This window comes from Diorhabda sublineata, chromosome 8 (assembly GCF_026230105.1).
Source record: "Diorhabda sublineata isolate icDioSubl1.1 chromosome 8, icDioSubl1.1, whole genome shotgun sequence".
Classification (NCBI taxonomy): domain Eukaryota; kingdom Metazoa; phylum Arthropoda; class Insecta; order Coleoptera; family Chrysomelidae; genus Diorhabda; species Diorhabda sublineata.
Window position 1 is genome coordinate 13,289,116 of NC_079481.1, and position 25,322 is coordinate 13,314,437.

General features: G+C 32.6%; 1 protein-coding gene across 1 annotated transcript; it reads left to right on the forward strand.

Annotated features, from left to right (window-relative positions):
* The first annotated feature begins 12,363 nt into the window (after positions 1–12,363).
* LOC130448246 (pyruvate dehydrogenase E1 component subunit alpha type II, mitochondrial-like) lies at positions 12,364–19,318 on the forward strand. Its single transcript, XM_056785528.1, has 5 exons — positions 12,364–12,629; positions 13,098–13,312; positions 14,064–14,210; positions 15,868–16,153; positions 18,985–19,318. Exons 1-5 carry the CDS (start codon positions 12,364–12,366, stop codon positions 19,316–19,318), a joined length of 1,248 nt encoding a protein of 415 aa, XP_056641506.1.
* Positions 19,319–25,322: the final 6,004 nt, after the last annotated feature.

The window sequence follows — 25,322 nt, forward strand, 5'->3', positions numbered from 1 at the left end:
TGGAAGATTTTGAAAGTTTTTATTCTAGTTTTTTGCACTAGCTTAGTGCTAGTAGTTATACTTTCTTGTCTTCACCATCGTTTACTTTATCATGACTCTGCTCCAGACAGAATTTTTGCAGCTTTTCCTGGCAAATGAGCCTTGATCTTTGAGATTTGGTAATACTATTGTAATATGTCTCTGAATTTCAACGTGGATCAAACAAACAACTCGTTTCGACTTGTGATAATGAAACACCATCTCGAGCCACCGCGTTTTGCTGGTTTTACGAATTCAATCGTGGTCGCACTTCGCTACAAGTTTGTCGTCTAAAACTTGCTGTTTGCCAGAAAACATAGATGCTGTAAGTAAACTGATATTGGAAGATCGTCATCTGATGTACCGTGAGATTGAGGCATACTTGGGAATTAGTTCCAACCACATTATTTCAAAATTGCTATCAAAAAACTTCTTTGAACAATCACTACATCGAATTGATGGGTTATCCGCCGTATAGTCTCAGTTTGGCACTCAATGATTTATTATTATACCAACAGATCAAAAATAAATTGCGAGATCAACGTTTTTCTATACCTGAAACATTATTTGATGATATTTTGGGAAAGACATATTCAATTATGAATATTTGTTTTCATTTGTCTATCTAAAAACTCAAGTAGCAACCCTCGTATTAATATGAAAACTAATATAGACTCAAATAACATCTTTACGGTTTTTTACAACAATTAATATTGATTAAACAAAAACGAGAGAAATTGAAATTAGATTTATCATCACCACGTGACATGTTATTGAGAAAATGTAGTATACTAAGTTTTATAGCACATTTCGAAAAAACAATGCATATTTTGATATAATTTAGTATATGAAATACTCGGTAGTTTGTGCCTTATCCGAGCTCGTGATTACACTACGTGATTAAAGGAAATTTTTCAGGAGACTTCCTGAAAGAATTTTCCTTATAATGGAATTCCCGCACAAAAAGTAGATGAGAATTTATAGAGCTCAGTGTTTGTTTCGTACTTAAGAGAATATATGAAGTAGATATTATTATACTTGATGTTTCCTTCGGGTACCATTATTATATAAAAAGATGGTAAGGGCTTCAGTTACAACTTCTATTACTTTAATGAGATATGGAAAGAATTACATACGGTAGATCAAATTGTTTTACACCCTAACTTTACTAACAGTCCATTTAATGCTCAGAAATTTGAAATTGACCAACTATTGCCTTGGTTGACAGATTATTATCAATAGGATTATATATTCTGTTAAAAAGAAAATATAAAACATTGTAATATATTGCAAAAATAGCAATAAAATTTGATAATGTTGACTTACGACTTGTTTTTATTGAATCTACCTTCGACATTTTTGATAAACAAGCAACTTTAACTAAAAATACAGTGAATCGGACATCTTGAAACAATGAATAAAGAAAGAGCAACGAAGATCTGTAGAGGAAGATTGGAAGGGGAACGTGAGACTAGATACACCAAACAAAACCACAAGAATTAGCAGATGGAGCTATAAAACTAAGTTAACATTAATCTCCCTCTGAAGTAATTAAAAAATTACCTTAATGAATAATAGTCATAGTAAATGACTTTAGATAATTTTAATAGCTTTGATCCACATATCCAACTCATAATAGAAGTAGAAGCCGCCATTCATTCTGAACCAATTCTTCATACAAGGTTTATTCACAGGTTGGATAGTTACACCGTGATAGATTGATACAAGAAACCATTTAGTTCAGGTAGATACCTGATATACGTCAAATATTTTCCTAGAAAACTCAAATCCCACGTTAAATATTATTTGGCACAGCGACATTCATAGATGAAAATACTTTTAACCCTATAAACTCAATCACTACATCTAAATTGTCTCAATCTCATATAATTTACACATCTTTACCTTTCATCAAAGATATTACTCCTAGTCTCACCAAACAAGATTGCCAATAAAACAATTTTAACGATCACTTGATCGACCAATAAGGCTATTAGATGCGATCCTTAAACATACCCTTCCCATAGAGGCACCCATTCTCTGAACCAGATTGAGATTCTCCACTGGTTTTTGTCCACAGTCTGTCTATCGGACCTCACAAATACCAAAACTACGTTATAAAAGTCGGATGGGGTATGGGATTTTGAGGTTTCCCTCCTCTTCGGATGACGTAGGTGTAAAGCGGGGTGAGAATCGTTACACTTTGGCCACGCCGAGCGAGAAATTCTAGCAGAAATATTCGTGGTGGAGAATGTCTGCAAACCGTGAAATTCGAAATATTGTTAACAAAAATAGTAAATTTTTGATTGCATTGAGGTCTGGCTAAAAAATAACGAAACTGGTTACGAAAAAGGGTTTTATTATAAAAATTATTCTACATTCGAATGTCCCCTCATCACACACCTTTCCATACGTTTTTTCCATTGATCGAGGGAGTTCTACTCTAGGAGCTCTGCTGTTTTTTGCTTTACCGCTTCAATCGACTCAAATGGGGCCCCATTCAAAGCAAATCTTTTTCTAATCTTTCAAGGAAATCTGAGCAGATCCGTTGATGCAAGAGCTTTTGGTCAGGAGTCAGATTTTTTGGCACCTTCTCGTATTTGTCCGCTGCTCTTCTCCAGAAGGTCGTCATCATAATTTTTTCAGTTAGTTGTTTTATCTGCCATAATATTTTTAACAGTTACTACTTTATATTAGACGGATGGAAGCTGTGTGATAAAAGAACCTGAGGTCTCCAATGGACTGTATAATATAAGACTAATAAGAATTACGGAATATGTGAGCAAACCAAACGGGGTTCTTGTTTAAAAAATCCTGTTTTGTTTTAAACTAAGTTCTTTCCTACTTTCCGTTCCAGAACTTTGATATTGGATAACAAACAAAATTTTCGAGGTATTTATCTACATAATAATCCATTGTGAAGTTACTCATTTATCAAAGTTAGTTGCCATTATTATGGAAACCCACGTATTACCTACGCTTGTTTTTGATATCGTGGTAGGTACAGAAGCGTTTGATTATAAATGAGAGAATTTTCATGGCAGTTTTAGAACGTTTAATAATTTAATTCATCTCGTATATTTTGGAATCGTGATAAGCTGAAGTATGTTATAACAACACCAGTGAAAATTTGAATTAATAATAATTGAAGGGAAATAACAACATAAATAATATTGAACTATACTAAGACTCATTACATTATACTTTTGATATTGTTAACTGGTATTTTTTATGCAGCTTCTCTGTTTAGAATAGCAAAAGAAAAGCAAAAAATTGTGGGTTGAAAGCGTCGAAATCAATCAATAAAATTTTTGAAAACGTCACGGTATTTTAGTTGATTTTGAACATGATTATTACGGTCATCAACTGCGAATCAAATCCCATTGGAAAATTTGGTTAGGTCCTTAAAACGAAAAAAGTAGTTAAGAAATTCCATCGCATCAATTTTTCTCACAATATTTCTTTTTATATTCTTATTTTGTGTAAAATTTTGGATTTCATCATTTGAGATTCAACTTTAAGGTTCCTCAACTTTTTTTGTCCATATGTATGAAATAAATTCAATTTTTATCATTATTACGTCGACAGATCGACTTTTATACTTGAATTGACAATTTACAGTTTAAAGATATCATCCCCTTTCAGCACCCCCTCTGAATTATAAGCACCTTTAAAATTTCGGATAAGCAAGGCAGTAGTCCAGAGGAGTCAAATCGGGGGATGCTGGCCATTTGATCGTTCCACGTTTTCCAATTCATAATTGACAAAAACCTCTTTCAAATAATTTCTAACTGTACTTGCAAAATGCTGTGGAGATCAATATTGTTGGTAATGAACAGATCGATTAATCTCATTTGGATAATAAACATCAGGAGAAAGTCTTTGTAATTTAGGCACTAAGGAATTGATAAAAAAAATCTGCATAAACGTCACCTTTAACTATGCCCTCAAAAAATGGGTCCCAATAATTTTATTGCTAATGATACAACGTTCACTTTTTTAGGATAATGAGTTTGAGCCTCACAAATCCAGTAAGTATTTTATCTGTTCCAATATCTGTAGTTGTGTTTGTTAACCGTTCCGTTTAAATGAAACGTTGCTTCATCAGAAAAACTATTTTTTTTACTAACTGTAAATCTGTGATCAATCTGTTCTTCATTAATTTACACAGATTTCTATCAGGATTATCTTCATTTAACTCTTGAACCAACTGAACTTTGTAAATGTGGTATTTTTCTTTATGCAAAACTCTCAAAGTAGATCATTGTCGAAGGCAAGTTTTCAAATTGTATGCGGATTCTCCTTAATCCCTAGAAGTACATCTAACTTTTTATTATCAATCTCTATCTGGTTTTTCAATATTTTTCTTTTAGTAACTACCTAAATAAAAGCAGGCTACTGGATGCGTATCAATTTTTTATTTAGCTTTATGATTAATATTTTAGTATCTTAATTTAGAACTAAATTATGTATCTATGTCTTTTCTGCAAATACAAACTCAAAATTGAGTATAACTTTCTTGTAACCCAGCTCAGTTTAATAGAATAAATAACTCATATCTTAAAGTGAAAATATATTTTCCTGCCCAATTCAAATGTCTTCATACCATGGTAAATTTATCAAGAATATTCAAGAATACTAGACGTGGTGATAGTCTTGATAATAACTCTACAAAATTTGGTTATCCAACGAATTTATTGATTGAGATGAATCTAAATCCATTCTATTACATTATAGTACAAAGTACTTCATATAAAACTACAGGTACTGTTTCTCCCGTAGGATAATATTCGATTTAATCGAAGATGGATTGTTCATTATATCTAAACAATCATCCAAATATCTAATTAAGCCACACTGAATACATAAACAATTTTTTTGCAATCATTTTTCCTCATGTTTCCTGAGTATAAAATATAAATTTGGTCAAATAGAGTATCAGCATCATCAATTGTAGAAACTGCTTTAATGCTAACAAATTGCAATTTCTATATCAGTCTTGGAAACAATTGGAGAAATAGTTTAAAGACATTAACATAAACAAAAATTGCAATCTCACCAAGTAGAACTAGAAGTGGAACACATTTATGGCACTTCACTTTTTGTAAATACAACGTTTATAACCAAATTATTGTCAATTGATTGCTACGTTGAGTATGTGTTTTGGTATTTGCTACCAATTGTATATTTCTTCCTTCAAGCCCAACTGGTCCTTATCCATCTACAAAACTGTAGTCTTTGTTTTCTCTAAATTCATTGATAAGTTATAGGTATAGTTATAAGTTTGCTTAACCAAAAACTGTTTATTTCTGTTGATTTTTCTCGTAATCGTAACTTAATTCAATTCATCCCGGCATGCTAGGAATATTTCGATCAATCAGTCCATCGTTGGAGTATGTGATTGCTTTTGTGGTTTTTTTTTTCAAAGTGAACTCTTAATTGAGTTCATTTATGTTCTTGGAGAAAATTCAAGAAAACAGTGTCTAAAAGAAAATAAAAGACGCTTTATTTGAAAGTTTAAAGCCCTCTGAATATTTAAACTTCTTAAACTTCATATTTAGTTCATTGAATCGGAAACTCTACCAAAGTCATAGTTAATTTCTTAAGTGAGAAGATGAAAGTGTACCTTAATATATATTTTGTTTTATTAGAAACTTCGCACAAGAATCTTCCATTAATTATAGAAGGTTCAATAGATTTTTCACATTTTTATGATAATTACTAGAATTGATAAGAATAATTCATAGCATTTGTGAATTATGTGGCTTAGAGATTTTTCTTTTTTCCAGAGTAGAAATAGATAACGCTACTGGTTTCTGTTGGTTTTGAGAGATCCCGGATGGTTTAGGAAATCTATATGGGTCGATTCACTAACAGACAATAATGGGTCCAAAGACGTTAACATCAATAGAATTCAAAGTTTACCATCAGAAGTGAAAGTAGAAGTGGAACATTTGCTCTAGGTATTCACTACCAATTGTATACTTTTTCTTTGAAGCTTTTCTGGTCTTTATCCATCTCCAGAAATGTAGTCTTTGTTTTCCCTTTTTCCAGAGTAGAAACAAATATCGCTACTTATTTCTGTTGGTGCTGAAAGACCCCAGATGGTTCAGAAAATCTATATGGGTCGATTCACTAACAGACAATAATGGGTCCAAAGACATTAACATCAATAGAGTTCAAAGTTCACCATCAGAAGTGAAACTAGAAGTTGAACATTTGCTTCAAGTATTCACTACCAGTTGTATAATCCTTCTTTGAAGCTTATCTGGTCTTCATCCGTCTCCAGAACTGTAGTCTTTGTTTTCCCTTTTTCTAGAGTAGAAACAGATAACGTCACTTGTTTCTGTTGGTGTTGAGAGATCCCAAATGGTTCAGGTAATCTATATGGGTCGATAACTAACCGACAATTATGGTTTTAAGAACGTTAGCATCAGCAGAATTCAAAGCTTACCACCAGAAGTGGAATTAGAAGTGGAGCATTTGCTTTAGGTATTCACTACCAATTGTATACTCCTTCTTTGAAGCTTATCTGGTCTTGATTCATCTCCAAAACCGTAGTCTTTGTTTTTTCCTTTTTCTAGAGTAGTAACAGAAAACGCTACTTGTTTCTGTTGATGTTGAAAGATCCCAGATAGTTCAGAATGAATAAAAAGTTGTTCAATTGAAATTAGTATGGTGAACGAAAATGTGCCCATCAGATTCACAGTTAAAAAGAAGCTATTGCCAGATAACACATAGAGAGCTGTCGACTAGGTTCTTTATTATAATTAGTTGATATCAGACTATAAAAATCAATAAACTGAGAAGGAAGGACATCCAGAAACAATACCAGGAGAGAATAGATGAAAAAGTAATAAAATTAGAGGACAATATCCTTGAACTGAATCTCGAAGAACTTTGGAAACGTTCAAAACTAAACTCGGAAATTAGCTACTGAAGTATTCATAACAAGTAAAATGACAATTCTGAAGAAATTGATACACTGGTAGAATCTAGAAGTGAAAATGGAAGAGATACCTCGGAAATAGTAAAAAGGATGTAGATTATGAGATGAACAGAAAACAAACTCAAAAAAGAGAATGAAAATTTAATAGGGAGTCTAAAAATCACAAATAACTGAATTAAATGAAATAGTAGATAGATGGGAGGAAGACTTGGAACAGTTACTAACAACGAGGCAAATAGAAGCATAAAGAGACGAAGAAGAGTCATAAAAAAGAAGACGGATATTCAACAGAAACAAGCGCAATAAAAAAGTGGATAGAAAATTGATAAACATAGTTGATAATAGATACAAGAAAACACATTATGTGCTCCGAGTAGGCGGGAAGACGACACGTAGTTTTATAGCTTACAGAAAAGTGATACGAGCAGATGTTCTCAGTCCGTGATGTGTTTTTTTATGTTAATTCATCGTTCCTCATCCACCCAGTGGTACCATATCTGTTTAAGTTATGTTTCTAGCTCGGAGAAACACATTTTTTGCCAAAAATTGATTTTGTAATCTCCTTCAAGAACAAAACTTCTGGATACCGTGTTCTGCACCAAAACAGGCTTCATCTTCAGCAATTTCTTCTTCATTTGAGGTAAATTTCTTAGCAGCAAGCATTTTTTTGAGATTATCGATTAAGTGCTAGACACTAGGGACGAAATCTAAAGTATACGGTGGATGAGAAAGCAATTCGTTCAATTTAACTCTCGTTGCCATCGACTTATGAATCGATGTATTGTCTTGGGAAAAAATCTTTTTAAGATATTCGATAAACATCATACCATACGCATCCCATAATACTGTCATAACCTTTATAGCTGACTCTTGTGCCTTTAGACACTTGGGACGTTGTTCATAGACTTCAGCTCATTAATGTCTCATCTATTGTCCCGTATTGACTCAAAAAACCTGATTAATCTCGTGTAATCATGACCAAACACCCTGAATCATCAACACGTTTTTGTTTTTGATCCACTGTGAGTAAAGAGTTACAGAAAAAAATAGAACAACACGGACACACCCGAAGAAATAACCGTGAAAATAACAGAACTGCGAAAGAAGAAGGCTGATGTATATATGTAGCCCTCTCCAGAGTATTTTTCAACAGAAAATTATTTGATCCTAGCATTTATTCATCTCCTATTTCAACTAGACCGGGATTTGCTCCGTAAAATACCTAATCTATTATTTATTAGATCACTTTCTGAGAACAGTAAGCACTGCTTCATATATTTCCACTTTTGTATTTGTACTAATTTTTTTCTCTGTATATATAGCTTGTATCTGTGTCAGATATTTCATCCAGATTGTCTCAATCAAAAAATTGAACCGGCATTAGTTATGGCTAAGGTTTCGATGGGGATATAAAACTAGTTGAAAAAAGTACATCATCATTCATAACCCCACATATTTTACGAATTATCTGTAGTACATCTAATTTTATAAATGTGGAGAGTAGTTCATGCTCTGAACATCAATCTTTCTACTGACCAGAGTGAGCAATTTGGAATATTCATCGTTAGGTGAAAAACTGCAGCTGACTCTTGTGCCTTTGGAAGCTTTATATGTGGTTCACCGGATGCAGACCACTCAGATGATGATCGTTTTGACTCCGGAGTGAAGTGATTGATCCATGTTTCATCCATTATGCCATATCGACGCAAAAAACCTGATTCATTACGTGTAAACATGACCAAACACTGCTCTGAATTATCTACACGTTGTTTTTTATCGATTAGTTATGACTAAGGAATATATATACCTAACCATGATGTACTTGATGCATGATTCCATATTTCAGCAAGACGGGTCTGCGTATCTTATGTCCATTAAAATAATATTCCTTGTTATGATTGGTATCTAGCAGCCTGGACCTTTCGTATTAATACACTTAAAAGGTAATTTATAAAGCAGATATATGGCACGAGCTCTTAGGAAAAAATAGTCAAGCACTTCTGCATTCGAAATAAACCATAACGCTCTCCAATACACCACCAGCTTTGCGTGAAAAAATATATTGAAAAGAAATTACCTGGTCTATAATATCCAAACTTTGAAAAGTCCAAATCTCCAAGGTTCATATACTATATACTTAGTATAAAGAAGAAACGGAAGTTTCCGAAAAGCTAACCATTCATCCGTTAAATCCTTTTGTATTTCCATGACGACTCTATATAAATATAGTTAACAATGAAAAACACTTTTGGTTACCTTGTTTTGACAAGTCCAATTATGTTTTTTATTAATGGTTCTTAGTTTTTGACCAAAGCTCATGTATATTTCGTCCCTATTATAGAGCTCTACATTATTTGACAAATTGAAGTAGATGTTTGTACCAGAAAAAAAATGAAATGTCAGGTGAATTTAATTCAAAAAATACAGCTGCAAAAATGATACGAATATGTGGGTATTATATTTTTACGTTCGCCTTCACAATAATTTGCATCAAAATTGTAGGTGCTTCCAGAGAACTGTACAATTATACAGGGTTAAACAAGATTTTGTAAGATTATGTGTGTATCTTATTTTATTGATAAGTTTGATTTTGATTGAGTGAAAATTTGTTAAAAATGTATGAACGAGAAGTGAATCATGACGGGCTAACCTAACCTAACCTAACCACTACAATTCATAAATTAATTATTAGATATTTATATTATCTGCAATTTTCCTCAAATAAGTTGAAAATTATAGAAAAAAGCGAGTCCTGGATCAGAAAAAAAGGTGAGGGTCGAATTATCAACAATTAAAATCAAATATTCAAATTTTTGTGTCCTGTTAGAAGACGATCCACACTTACAAATATCCAGGGAATTTGATATTTCGTAAGAGCTTGTACTTAAAATAACAGAAGTAGCTTCTCTCAAATGGGCAATGAATTTTGACACATAGTCCTTTGAAAGTTGGTACTTCATAAACGTAATATGAATTTGTCAATGCAGCGTTTTTTATTTCTAAACAAAGGAAACATTGCTCGAGAAATAGAATTAGAATTAATTCGTTTGAATATTGAACTAATCTGAAAATTGCGTTCTGATTTTCAAAGGAGTTCAATACATTCGTTTACTAAGTATTTCAAGACGTGAATATTGAAAGAGGAATGAGAAAAACAAAACTAATACCTCGACTTCGTGAGTATCGAATTGGAATTGTTCTTAAGTTACTCAAGTTTTTTGTTGAAAAGTTAACTTGTCTACCTATAGAATGCAAAACAAACATTCAACTAGGAGCAATCCCGTTCCTGAAATATTTGTTCTGTAATCCGTTTTAACTTCTTTGCGAAGTTTATGTTAGAGAATCTATTTTACTTTAAATTCTTTTAATAAAAATCGAAACTTCAACGAGACACTCCAGGACTGTATTGATTGGATTAGATTTTTCTTCATTTATTTCCTAATTTTGTATCATTGGAAAGACGCGTTGAAAGTTCTTAATAATAATCAATCTACGACAAATATGTTCAATTTATTGACATTAATTACTTGTCAGAATTAGCTTCTAAAGAAACCCGAGGAATCACTACAGATGGATGAACTAACTCTCCAAGAAGTCTTTTCAGACTGGGTTCTAAAAAATGTGTCTCTGGGTGAGACATTTTTATTATGATAAAAATTAGTGAATCGTTCTAAAAACTTTTCTAAAAATGGAAAAAGTTAAAGTTGTAAACAGATTAAATTCGGGCATGACGCGCTCTAGACGTTCATAAATGTGAAAGATAAAAGATAGAAACCACTTTTCACGCGCTGATCGTCGCTGAATGTCAAAAACATAACCTTACTTTTACAATGTAGTTTGTAGTTGCAAATACCCTGAAAAATGACTTCTCTGAATGAAAATCTGATATAATTTGTAGGGGTTCATGAGTGTTTATACAACAAACAGTCGGCTAGGTACAAGAAAACTGAAATTTTGCAGAATATAGGGAATCCTTTTCCCATTTGAAAATTCCATGACAAAAACTGATGATGAATTTCCTGATCCAATCGACAATCAGGTTTTCAAGTGTTTTGGAATGAATTCTAGTTGTTAGTGTTAATAACTTGATCTCTATTTGCTTCTTTGAAACTATTATTTTAGCTTCTCTAGCCTAATTTGAAGTCAGATTCAGGCAAGGTTCAGAAGGTGTTTCATTATCTGTTGATATAGGAAGTTCAAAAGGTCAATTGCATGTAGAAAAAATGAAACATGGTATAGTTGCTATTACTTTTAGCTTTGATGTTAAAACTTATTATTATTAAGCTTGATTGAGAGAGGAATCATTGCAAGGCAAAACCACAACGAGCTCAATGAGTCACTCTAGTATATCCACCTATAAATGGGTATCTAGTCAGTACTGATAAGGATTAAACCGATTCAAAGATATCTTTTATTCCTTCTATGCTTGCCAAAGTTTCACAGAGTTGTTTTTTGCACCCTCGGTAAACTCTTCTGCAACCTTTCTGTCTTCCCGTTGAGATGTTAATTTCTTTTACCCGGCTATAATCTCTCTTAGTGAAAAAAGGTGGAAGCATCTCATATATATAGTGAGGAGGTACTCAATTTGTAGCATATGAGTGGAGCTCAGTGATTGAAACGTTGAGATGCCTTCTGGGTTGTGAAGGAATTACATTAATTGTTTGTCCAGGTCTTTTGGGATTTTATTACACCAGAAGTTTTGTATATCATCCAGTCCTCAACAAATATTAGCATTTTCAACTAGGTCGATAATTTACTTCAAAGGAAATCATCAAACTGCATGGGGTCAAAGATTGACGGCTTTCCTTTGGGGTGCTATGTAGACGACGTTTCTCTTGTGGTTTTTGGTCGTCACAATCAGGACCAATACGTTTCTGTTATCTTAATAGTCTTTTTTGTGTATTCGATGTTTTCCGATAAACGCCTTAAATTCTGCATGTTTTTTGTAGGTAACTATCCCCTTAATTTTTTTCTGACGTGGTTTAGGCAGTTGCCTAGAATTATTATACTCCGTTGATTATCCTAGCTCGCTTGTAATCGTTTTGTAACCATTATTCAACCCAGTTCTCTTTTCGAATCCTTTTCTCGCACTTTGAAGCTAATAGAAGGGCTACTTTCCCTGCATGCTGGTCCGTAACAACTCGTGTTAACCTGGTGATTACGACAAATATACTGACGAAATCCAAATTGGATGTGTAATGTCATATAGTAATCCAACAGGAAGGAAATGTGATCAAGAACTAAGTTTTATACTTCGAAGGAGACTTGATTTTCTGTTCGGTAAGAAACTTTTCATACAACCCTCGTTACATACAAATTTGTTGCATTCCAATTCTTAGTTGACAGATGTCAAAAATAAAAATTAAAACGTCAGGTTGGTGATAGTAACTGCGATTATGAGACGCTTTGCTTTATTTGGTTGGAAAAATATTCCGTACGGTAAAATCTTTAAAAAATTTTCATCCGAAGTCAAAGATAAAGGTGAAACAGTTTTATCTGTTACGAGATGTTACTCAGGAGAAACTCCAGTTTCAACTCCCGGTGAATTATCTGTATCGAATGAACCTTACGATTTGCATAAAATTGATAAATCCCCATCGGTAACCAGTGAACTAACAAGAGAAGAGGCGATCAAGTTGTATAGAAATATGCAAACAATTAGGTAAATTGAATTATGTACTCCAATTATCCACCATTTTAACAACAAACTGTTTCATACAAATCATTCTTTTTCATATAATTCAAAATTAAAATTAGTCACTTATCCATTTAAATATTAGTAGCTCAAGCTACGAAATGGATGTAATTTTTGGTACTTTTTATGCACTCATACTTTGGTATGCACTCATACCAAAGTATGAGTGCATAATAAGGACCTCAACATATCGAAGTAGAAGATTGGCTTTTTTCTATGGCCTCCACGATCATCTGGTCGAACGCAGGAAGATTTGTACTTCTTGAAATGTGTTGGGTTATTATATATATAAACACCTCTAATTAACATTCAATCAGAACATGCGTTTCTTCGTAATGTCTGCAGATTGGTGTCAATATTTGTCATTTTCATGCTTTCATAGTAGTAATTCAGTACTTAAGGAACGTTGTAAATAATCAAAGATTTGTTTTTCAGAAAGATGGAAACCACTGCAGCTAATTTGTATCAACAAAAACAAGTCAGAGGCTTCTGTCATGTTTATGTTGGACAAGAAGCTTGCGCTGTTGGTATGCATTCCATAATGAGACCGCAAGATACAGCAATAACTTCCTACAGATGTCATGGGTGGGCTTACATTAGTGGAGAGTCAGTGGAAAATGTTTTGGCGGAGCTATTAGGAAAAGTCACTGGTACAGAAGTTTATGTATTTCCTAGTAATAATTTGAATTCGAATGAAAAAATGCAGGACAACATCAGAATGTCCAATTAAATGTACATTAGAACTAAAAGATCAAACAGTACAACAAAGAACGAAAAAAGATGTAAAGGGACAAGTAGCCAGAACAGATGAGGTATCGAGTATCTTTAAAATGTATCGTGGAACGAATACCTATAGATCAGAAACGAGTCCAGAACCAACAGAGACCACAGGAATGAAAAGTCTCAGGCGGAAAACATCAGTGGGCCGAGAAAGTAGCGGAAACCTCAGACGATTTTGAGACTTAGGTTATGAATGGTTATCACCAGCTTATAAGATGTATGGCATTGGAAAATGAAATAGAAGTCGACAATGAAAAAGGTGAAATTGCAACTGACAACCTAGAGTCTGGATTAGGATTGATATCACATAAGGAACAGGCGATAGACCTATTATAGAGGAAAGAAGAAGATACGCTCTGAATTTCGTGTTTTTTGACAGTTTGTTTTGGAAAAGGAAGCTCTTGCTAGAGATATATTTGATAACACTTTTTAAATATTTAGTACTGGACAGGCTGTGTGGACGTAATATTGATCAAGAAATTATTCCTGCTTCAAATAGGCAATTATTTCGCAGCTTTTCCATTCCAGATTCATCAGACGTATAATGAAAATATCGATAAATAATATACTACTAAATAACTAAAATAACTACTAATTTGTGTCATATTATTACCCTTTCAGGATCAGCGAGAGGTAAAGGTGGTTCAATGCATATTTACGGATCAAAATTTTATGGAGGTAATGGTATCGTGGGTGCACATGTTCCCGTTGGTACCGGAATTGCTTTGGCTCATAAATATAATAAAAAAGGAGCTGTTTCATTCACAAGTGAGTTCGTATCTCCTTCAAACAAAAGCTGTAAGGTGACACTAAATAGAGTAATTTCTCTCAATATATTAGTGAAAATCACAGAAAAATTTATGTTGTAAAAGAATTTCAAATTTTGTTCCCACTTAAACAAATGGGTAGGTATATAACTACATTTGAAATGAAATCTTATCCATTTCCTTAATCCTTATGTCCTTTTATGTTTTTCCTTCGAAACTTTTCTTTAAAATACTTTCCATTTCTTTGAATCTTTTGTTTGTGATAGCAACTTTTCTCCACAGTTTTATTCATTTCGTTTTCCATTGCCTTACGAGGTCGTCCTTTTTTCTGTTTCTCTTCTATTTCTGGTTTCATGTCTTCATGATGTATCAGCAGTCTTTTTTCTCACACATCCTTTTTCCATGTCAAAATCATCTTAGATTTTTTTAGAGGTGTGGTTTTGAAGGCTTTGTATTGTAACGTTTTCTTATTTATTCATATGATTTCAATTCGTGTGGTTGATTAATGAACACTACTCTTATGTTCTTAACTCATTCAAGTACTGTACACTACACTTAAGTAACAATTCACTTACCACTATCACTTAACTAACTTAAATAATCGATTGATTAAAGTATTCAATTAATTAGAATTTTTCGATTATTTCGTAAATTATTTCTGTTCTCTACGAGTATTTATTGTAAAGTGCGCTAAAATAGGCTACAGAAACTCTTTATATATACCAAAAGAATTTTAAAAATAAAGAAACAAAACAAATAAATACACCTAAATAAACAGCTTGCTGAAAAAACAAAGATCAAACGAATCCCGGGTTTTTCATCACAGGCGGCGCCTTCGCCGAATTTAAGAATTCCACTATATCCAAGCAGGTCCGAGGCGGAGATGACTTCGTAACAGTATTTGTATGTATGTTTTATCTCTCACGTGACTAATCAGGTTTTAATATTGGTTCTTTCCACTGTTTGCATCTTTCTCCTATATTTTCCGGTTATTGACTACATTTAATTATCAATATTCACTAAAGATTATGTTTTCACCTCGATAAATGAACCAAGGTATTTGGTGTGCTCTAATTGTTTTATTTGTCCAATTCCAGTCTGTCTTTGTTTCTGACTTTCAATCATTGCTATTCAATATGCAACATTGTTTGCTTTAAATCTGCTTCCTGTTAGCTCTGAAGTAATATTTATTTTTGGTGATTTCAAATAGATCTTGATCCATCTGCCTCTTCATGGGTGCTTATTTATTCATAAAATCAAAGGCTTTTTACAGAGTGTGAGTTTCTTAATTCCTTTCTATTATTATAACGATTGCTTCTTGTATCCTTCTATTGGATTATTGAACACACAGTGTACACTAACACTACTCCAACACCCACAAAAACACCATATGACGTAATGAAATTGTCGTCTTCAGAAGCAATTCAACAATTCCAGAAATCTCAGCTCATTTTTATTGAGTCGAAATTTGAACTGTCTCTTAGAGTTTCTCTTATTTTTTCATTATCTTCCATTCAATGATTCTGGAAAACAGAAAATAGTATTTCCAATTTTTAATATATTGACAGTTGTCTATTAAACATCATAATACCAAAAAAAAACGAGAGAAAATGTAGAATGAAATTTTCATCGAATAAACTGTTGAACTGTTTTCATAGTTTTCGGTGATGGAGCTGTCGATCAAGGACAAATTTACGAATCGTACAATTTCGCCAAACTCCACGAACTTCCGGTGATTTTCGTTATAGAAAATAACGATTACAGCATGGGTACACCCAGAATAAGACACTCTGCCAATCCCAATTATTATACAAGAGGAGATATGCTTCCTGGGATACGCGTCGGAGGTATGGATATCTTGGCTATCAGGGAAGCTGGAAAATTCGCTTTGCAATTTGTCACATCAGGAAAAGGGCCACTTATTCTACAGTTGGATACGTACAGGTGACTATAACAGAGGATATTTCATACTATTCCGCTAGTCCACAGCATTCTGTATTCGTTAAACAATAACACTTCAAAGTATATTACTATGTCCATTCAGAATTTCCTATCACATCCATCTATGAATAATGTTAATTCCATCACAGCTTACGTCAGTATCCATAATTATGAATTTCAACTACATAGTAGATATTTCAGCTGATAATTACAAATAGATGATCTTCATCACTTTCCAATATGACCCTTAGACTTTTTTTTATGTTGCTCGGTAGTGAATTTTATGAGGTGGTTTCATAGAGTGGTTTATTCTCTTATATAGTTCAGATTTGAGTTTTAAAATGAATGGTATGATATAGTTGGAAAAAAAGGTTCTAGCGAGAAGCCTATTTCTTTTCTTTCTAGCTCATTCCATGTAGTTTTGTGCTTTAGTCAGAAATCAAGTTAAACCGTAAGCTCACCAATATCTGCTTTGTCGAATATAGTGTCTCATCGATCAGCCCATTTTTTATTTTTAACAATGCAGACTTAGAAAAAGTACTTTAATTCACACAAGTTGGATTAAGGAAAAGCTTTCAGAAAGCTATACATAAAGAAGATTAAGGATTTAGATACCTTAGACAAGGTTTTTTTTCAGTTGAGTGACTCCAAATTGAAAGAGGGATCTTTTATTAGGATGCGAATGAGGAAGTTGCCTCTTAAAAACTTACAGCTCATTCGTGAGTGGATTTTTGGAAAACAATGTGTATGCAAACTACGAATAGCCAGTCAATGAACTTTTAAATTGCTATAAATCGCTTGCTTGTCGGATGTTATTAAGAATTGATTTTCTCTATTCCCATTCATTATTTTTCATGAGAATTTTAGAGCCGTTAATGACAAACAGTTTTTTAGTTTTTTGCAGATACTTTAAATATTCATCTTGGTCAAAAAATGGAATCAAATCGCTAACATTCTCATGCGATGATTTTCTTTGATCTGCCGATCAACTCGCTTAGACTTTTGGTAATGAAGCATAATCTCGAACCACTATGTTTTGCTTCGCTATAGGATGAATTTCGTCTAAAATCGGCTGTTGTGCCATAAAAACAGTCGAAGAATCATAGATATATCCATATGAGCCCGAAATCAAACAATAATCGACTGAATTGGTTTTTAAAGAGGAGCCAAATCCAACAAAAATTGTTACCGCAAATGATCGCCTGGTTTTTTGGAATAACTGGACTTCTCGCAATTATTCCATTAGAGCAACTTAGAGCGGTCAATTCTAAATGGTATAACAGTATTTGTTTGGCAGAAGTTTTGAAAAAAATCATGGAAACTAATCGTTGTCTACCACGACAATTCGAACTCTTACACATCAACAAAAACGTTTTTAAATAGTCAAAACATTGGATTGCTGGCTATCTCATCCGTCCTACAGTACTTGTTTAGTACTTAAGGAGTTCTTATTTCTGCAGATTTCTAAACCTGAAGAAGCAGTTGATGCGTTCAAATCCACATGTTTTGGAGGTACTTCATTCAGAACTTGGGTCAAACGTGTGCAAAAATGTATTGATCTCAGTGATGAAATGATATCCATTTATAAATATTTGTTTCCATTTGTCTATCTTCTCAAAACGTAGTAGCAACTTTTGTAATTATTGTATTAATTTATTCTTATTAATTATATTAAGGGTTAAATCTACACCAAAATGCTATTCAGTTTGATAATAGAGCAAGAAATTTTTTTTCTCATATCTCGAGCAGCTATGAAGGAAAATCGTGTTCACTAAACCCGCCAAAAGTTGAAATCTCGGTCATGCGCTTCATGATGCTCTCGACTTCGCCTTGGACATCACGACGTTTCGACGTTTCTAGTGTAATAAACTATTTTTCTACCACCGCTATGTTTTGATAATGTTGGAAACTATTGTATCGAAAAATGGAATATTATTTCCACATTGAAGTGAATTTTTTATTTAAAATTCAATTTTTCTCAAACCACCATGATATTGAATAGTTTCTTCCAAATGCTCTAAAGTTTTTTCCTTTCATTTTCTTTCCTACAGTATTGAACTATCAACTTTCATAAAAAAATTACATGCACGTTATGAAGAGACTTTTTCGATTGACAACTCTTGGATTAAAGCAACATTCACTGCAAAATTTATTTTGGAGGACCGTAAGATGAATATTCGGAAAATTTAAACTATACTTGTTATAAGTATTAGTAATTTGAAGTTTGCCATCCCCAAACAGCCTTAATATTGTTAAATACATGGGCTCGATGGGTTCCCAAACTGTTGATTTTTATTCTATATATTACACTATTACACTCCCGACACCAAGATGTCGTCTAAAGATAAAGGAATAACCTGGAAGGGGCGCCAGTCAAAGCGTCAAGTCATCCAGAGAGTCTGTGATATATTCTGGGATCAACGGTAATTTTTGACTTCTTGTGCACACAACTTTCCATGAAAACTGCATACTACCTCAACCTTCTAAGAATATCCGCGAAAACTGCTTATAACCCCAGTGCGAGGTGCGATTCTTCTCCAGGGAGATACTAGAATATCTCCACTACTATCCGGATTTATCATCCGGTGACTTCCACTTATTTGGACAATTAAAAGAATCCCTCGGAGGTTGAAAATTCAACACCACAAGGTAGAGTTGTCCAAGGACTTCTGTTATGCTGATATCAAAAAAAATCTAGAGATATGGCTACAGTGTGTATCTAGTAAGGGAAGCTACCTAGAATTTTCGTGAATATTTTCGATAATGAGGCGTTTGTCTCGATCATATTTTACCTCACGCAGTATGTATTTTCTATAAAAAATTGAGCTTTTCAGATATTACGGCCACTCGATGTCCGATCCTGGAACAAGCTACAGAAGTAGAGAGGAAATAAAAAGAGTGAGATCAAGTCATGATTGCATTAAAACATTCGCTGATAAACTTGTATTATCTCGACTTGTTACTGAAGAAGACTTGAAAACAATAGACAAAGAAATTAAAAAACTTGTCGATGAAGCTACACAAAAAGCTCTCGCAGCAAAAGATGTGGCTAAAGAAGAAGTTTATTGTGATATCTATCGAACTTATACGGGGAAAGTTAGAATGCCTCAATGGGAAACATTTGGTGTACATAAAAATGTCAGTCATTTGGTATCGAAACATGAATAGTTAGTAGAGATTCGGGATAAGAATAAATGTTTATGAATCTCTTCTTTAATTTAATGACTCTCATGTTATATTTCCATAGTTTTCGACTACATCTATTTCTTTATTGAATAAAATTACCTAACTTATACAGTGTTTATCGACTTTTTTGTCCACATTTATACCTGGATTTATTGTCAGGTAAGTAACGAAAATCAAAGAATAATAATAATAATAATAATGCAATAATAAATTATTGCATTTTTTCATTCAATATGGTTGCTTTCCAGGAAAATACAATTTTTATACCATTTTTTCAGTTTCGTTAAAAACTTTTATCTAGAGAGCATCCTTCTGTAGTCTTAGACCAAGAAAAAGTCACGGCTGGCTAGATCCATGGGATAAGGTGGATGTGGAGGTAATTAGAGCCCAATTCATACAATTTCGGCCATCGATAGACATATTGAATTATCTTGTTAACCGACTTTTGCATCTTTTAACGCTCTGAAGTCGGTTCATGACGTGCAATCCACACGGCTGAGAAACTATAGATCCATATTTCATATGTTGTCAAAAATCGACGCAAAATTTTGATTTTATTACGTTTGAGCAGTTAAAAAACTGCTCAGATTCATAAATCCGTTGTTACAGATTTCACATCGTCAAATACACATTCACGATATCCCCTTTAGGTTCCTTCGATATCTTCAGGGTATCATCTTGCTCAATCAGCTTCACTTCACTTCATTGATAAATTTGTCGTCAACAGCTTCATTGAGATGTTCACTACGTTCAGCATTCTCGGTACTTATTCAGCAAACCACTTCTCAACGATTGATGTTCTTTGTCTGTTTTGATTAATATACTGAATTCAATTGAATCCATGCAAGTAAAAAAAGGGCTTATGCATTAACCGCTACTGTATAATAGATAATTTTTAGTGTATGAAAAAGGTTAAATATATTTGTAACCTCAAATTTGTATAATCCAAAAAATTACACAGGTATAAACTCAGATACAGTGTTTTTAACTATTGCAACAAAAAATTTATTTATTGAACAATTAGTTTCATTGCGTTTGATTCAATTTATGCTATGTACGGACATTCATGTATATATTGTATACATGTACAATATAATGTACACAATATATATAGAAGTGTTCATGTCAAGTTTAGTCCACTTTGGAATTCACAGTTTTCTCCTATTTTTTCTCTAGCGTTATTATTTATTCGAAAGATTAACTACTAGATTTTGCTCTAATAGAAAGATGAATATTTTCGAAAATATTCGATCGTTTTGCAATGGTTTTTTCCTCACCAACATTGAATTTATTATTTTATATCTAGTTTAATGACCTTCAATTGCACCTGGTTCAGTTTTTTGCTGATAAAGACCAGAAATTTTATGAGCGCGGAATCATGAAGCTGAGAGAAAAAAGGCAAAAGGTTATTGAGCGAAATGGAGAATATACAATTGATTAAAAACTATTCAAGTATACAAAGTATTTTCAAATACTGTACTGTTTTCATCTAGATAAAAACTATATCATACATTTCTTCTTGATTTTTCTTCGCAACATTTTCTCCGTACACGATGAGAATTATTTTTTCACAAAATTGATAGAATTCTTTTCTGACTATGAGACTTCTAGAAATTTTATTTCAGTACCAAGTTATTTCATTAGAAAAGTGAAATTTGATCTTCCATTACTATGTTGGAAGTTCTGGAACCGTTGGTTATATCCATAATGAACACACTGTTTATGCCGACCGTCCACGATGCAACTGTTTTGAAACAATGGTTCCAGACCAGTTGAATTTGCAAAAGTTTTGGAATCAAGATAAAAATTTTGAGTGCACACGTGTAAGACTCGTAATCAGTAATAAATCAGTTGATGCACCATTGAAACGTAATTTTTAATAACAGATGAGGAATACCTAAGTGAAAATGTTAACTCTAGACTGTTTGTAGCAGCATAAAAACTGTCTTAAATAGATAGAACGTTTGAAAACATGTTTTTCCACTTCTCCTACAAATTTGAAGTTCGATTCTTGAACATTCATTGAAAAAAAGGAAAGAAAATAAACATGAGATATTCAAATACGAAACACCTGCAACCGCGTAATCATGATCATTTATAACCGATTGCAAACAAGTTTCATTCAAGTGTGCGACTGCCCACTGTTATAAAAAAGGCCCAGGTTTCCAAATTGTTGCAAGATTAACTGGTATGCAATCTTTGTTTTAAAACAGTCACCATTACACTACCTGACGCGCGTTTCGATAACCAAGTTATCGTCTTCAGAGACTGAAGGTAAAACTCTTTTATTGCTTAAACTGTTTTAGTTTCAGTCTCTGAAGAAACTTGGTTATCAAAACACGTCAAAAAGACTAATTGTGAGTGTTGATGTATAAAGTGTGCTCAATTTTATCTCCCATGTCAACGATTTCTAGTTTTAGAAGTTCATATTAACGATACAGCCTTGTAATTTGGATATCCTAAAATATGATATTCCAAGAGATTTTTCAAAATTACCTACCTGCGAACATACTTCATGAATTACATTGTTGAATATCTTTTGGAAATAAGATTTATGTAGTTATCGAAAATGAAAACCTTCGAAAAGGATGAAAGTTTCATGGAAAACTAGGCATAACGTGTTTAAAGGTGATGAAAATTGAATTTTATAATAGTGATGATAGAGAGTGAGCCTCAAAACAAGAAAAATATTTTTTTCCATCTTGTATTCAAAAAATTATTTGTACTGAGAAATTTCTCGTAACGAAGAATTACACTTTCAAAGATTTTTTTCTGAGAAAACTAAAGCTTCTACAAAAAAGTGTAGGAGGCCTTTTTTATCAAGAAAAACTCACCCTACAATATATTTTTCAATTTCTTCTATCTTCATCCCTTACTGAAATAATGGGAAATTGTGAAACTCACAATGAGTCTCTACATTTTTGTTACATTGAGAAATCGATAGACTTCTAATGTTTTTCTTATATCAATTAACCTACCTTGAAATAAATGTAAAAAATATTTCAGTTGTTTGCTTATGACCTGTGGCCTCCAGGACCTGGGCTAATCCAATATTCTCTATTTTCTAGAATCATGGGAATTTTGGGAATAACTTTTGTAATTGATATAGCGTCGTTTGCATCCAAACCGATATCGAAATATCTCCATCACCTGCCGCAAATTCACTTCCAATGAATATATTTACCCTTCGTTAATTAAGCAAACAGACTTTCTCTTGTTATAAAAACAAACTACCCGTTCCGAAGAGTCGGAAATTAACGATTTGATTATACCATACCACGAATTGTGGATGACATGGCAATCAAGGCAAGGATTAATGAATTATCTAATTTATTAAACGACTTGGGTGTCCGAGAAGAGTGCTGACATCGGCCCGGTTAAATGAGTTTAGTAAAAAAATACTTGCACGTAATCAATCTTTGTCGTTCGAGATCAACTTTTAATAGAAAAAAGTTAATTATTCCATAACTTTAGTATAAATATACATATAAAGATCATCGGCTCAATAAGTATTTGCTAAATGTGATAATTTTCAAAATCGAAAAATTTATTCACTCCTATCAATTTATATATGAATTAATCAACCCCTATAAATCACTACGTTTAACAAATTAAAAAACTCGTGTATTTTCAGTCGATGATCATCCAATACCGGAGAAAATATTTTGGTAAAAACTAAGAGAGGGGAGAATACGATTTCCGTGGCGCCAAGATTTAACAGGCTTTGGTCTAATTGGGCCAAAATAAATCAAGAATCAAAGAATTAAATTTTTTGGTATCTCACTTCATTTTCGAGATATCGATACTTAAGTTAAAATCAAACGTTAGTTCAAAATTCGCATTATTGAACAGATGGCGTTCAATACCTCGTTTCAAATGAATATTTTATCACTTCAAATTCAATGCGAATCTTGTAATTCAATGAAAAAAAGATTTTTTATTCAATTATCAAATTATTTACCCTGATACTCCAAAATTATATTGAAAAAAACATATTTTTATAACAAAAATGAGCCATTTTGATAACTTTCATTACTCTGTGATGAATATAACTTAACATACGATAAATACATGAATAATTTGATAAAGAAGAATTGTCGGTTTTTTTCATTATTTACAGAATAAAAAAAATATTTAATGATAGTTTGAAAACTTAATTATTAATTTACTGTAAAAAGTTAGTTATTTTCGTTTGTTTTATAATTGAAAAGCCAGACTACTGTAGTATTTCACAATTATTCTGGAAAAGTTCTCTAGCAATTATTTTTTCATTATCTATCCTATTTTTAAAAATAACCGAATAAGAAAAATGACTGTAAAAAATCGTTCCAAATCTACCCGCCCCGAATTTATCTGCCTTCAATCTCCCCTCTCCAAACTCACCCGTTCTTTGCGGCCTATGACTTTTGGGCAGACCAGGGTCCAGGGGCAGAGCTCCTAGTGGGGTCGAGTGGCGAAGCCTTCCATAATAAAAAAAAACATAAAAAATAAACATAAAATAAAACTGAAATAATCCTCACGCGAAATTATTTTAGACAATTTTTGCTATAAAAAATTTGACGATTTTTGAACTTGGAATACTCAAGTGCGCCACGAGAAGGTTAGGTTAAGTTAGATTAGGTTGATATATACAAATATTAAATAAAAATAAATTTTTCCAACTTCAAGTATCGATATTTCGAAAACGAAGCGAGATATCGAGAAATTTTATTCTTCATTTTCAACTTATTTTGGGTTGATTCACAAAATGGCATAGTCAAATCCAGGCGCCAAGGAAAGTGCCCTAAAAGAAGTCGAAACGTTAAATTTTCAGCAAAGCTTGTTCACAGATACAGCAAATGCATTAACCGGTAGTGATTATGTGAAAAACTGAACTGTATTGTATTTCATTTTTTTTAATAAAATCTTTTGTCTATATTCAAACATCCTTTCTTTGCAGCTTATTGGAGGTTAGAAAAAACACGCCTAAGCGAATTCTATTGGAATTGGAATAATCTTTAATATATATAAATATATATATATATATATATATATATATATATATATATATATATATATATATATATATATATATATATTTATATTAACAGTACTGTCGTTTACCAAAATTCGTATTATTCTGCATTCCTCTTTGAGATTCCTCGATTTGTTTGATTTTTTCTTTCAAAATTTCGTTTTCTATCCGTAGGTCTAGCACTTCAGTACCTTTAGCTTTATATATATCCTGAAGGTTGCGATATTTTTTGTACAGATCCCGAATCATGCCCTCACAAGTAGGTTTATCGCATTTGTTGCAATGATTTGGTCCACCGTATAACGTGGAACAAGTTTCTGTTGAGAAAAATATATAAATGAATATAAGTTAGTATATTGGAGCATTTCATAATACATTATCAATTAATTTCATTCCAACTGGTATTAATTGTAAACGAGTAAGTGAAGAAGAGAAAGAAAAATTATTTTTTCTACGTCCATTGTAATATTCACGTTTCTTTTTTATTAATCTGCGTTAATAAAGAACTTAATTCCTGAATCAATTGAAAAGCGTGAGAAAAGGACCATAGAGGTTAATTTTTTTACGCTTTTGCGGTATAAAAGTTTTGGTACGTGTCATATCTTAACGCAATTATAAAATTGTCTTAGAAAAATGACAATTCGTTTCTTCGATAAACTGTCACACTTTTATTTCTTGATATTTGTTCAAGAAAATCCGTTTAAGTCTAATTAAAAGGAGTGTAGTTTTTTTAAATGATGGGGAGTTATATTAAAGAAATTTTAAACTGCACAACAGAAGATGTTGAATCGGCAACTGCAGAGACTATGAATCTTCTCCCTGAGAAATCCAGGAAATAGTATTTAAAGGCATATGATTCATTTATGAAGTAGCGTACTAAAAAAGGCGTAAACAGCTTCAAAAAAAGCTTACTATGAAACTAAATTCAAATTGTGGAAGTCTTTAACACTTTGGTCGACTTATTCAAAACTG

What these genes read in the sequence shown, in the direction of transcription:
- LOC130448246 (XM_056785528.1), top strand. Translation starts at nt 12,364, where the DNA reads ATGAGACGCTTTGCTTTATTTGGTTGGAAAAATATTCCGTACGGTAAA. An exon ending in GCTATTAGGAAAAGTCACTG is followed by an intron (nt 13,313 to 14,063) that starts GTACAGAAGTTT and finishes TTACCCTTTCAG; the next exon opens with GATCAGCGAGAGGTAAAGGT. An exon ending in AGGAGCTGTTTCATTCACAA is followed by an intron (nt 14,211 to 15,867) that starts GTGAGTTCGTAT and finishes CTGTTTTCATAG; the next exon opens with TTTTCGGTGATGGAGCTGTC.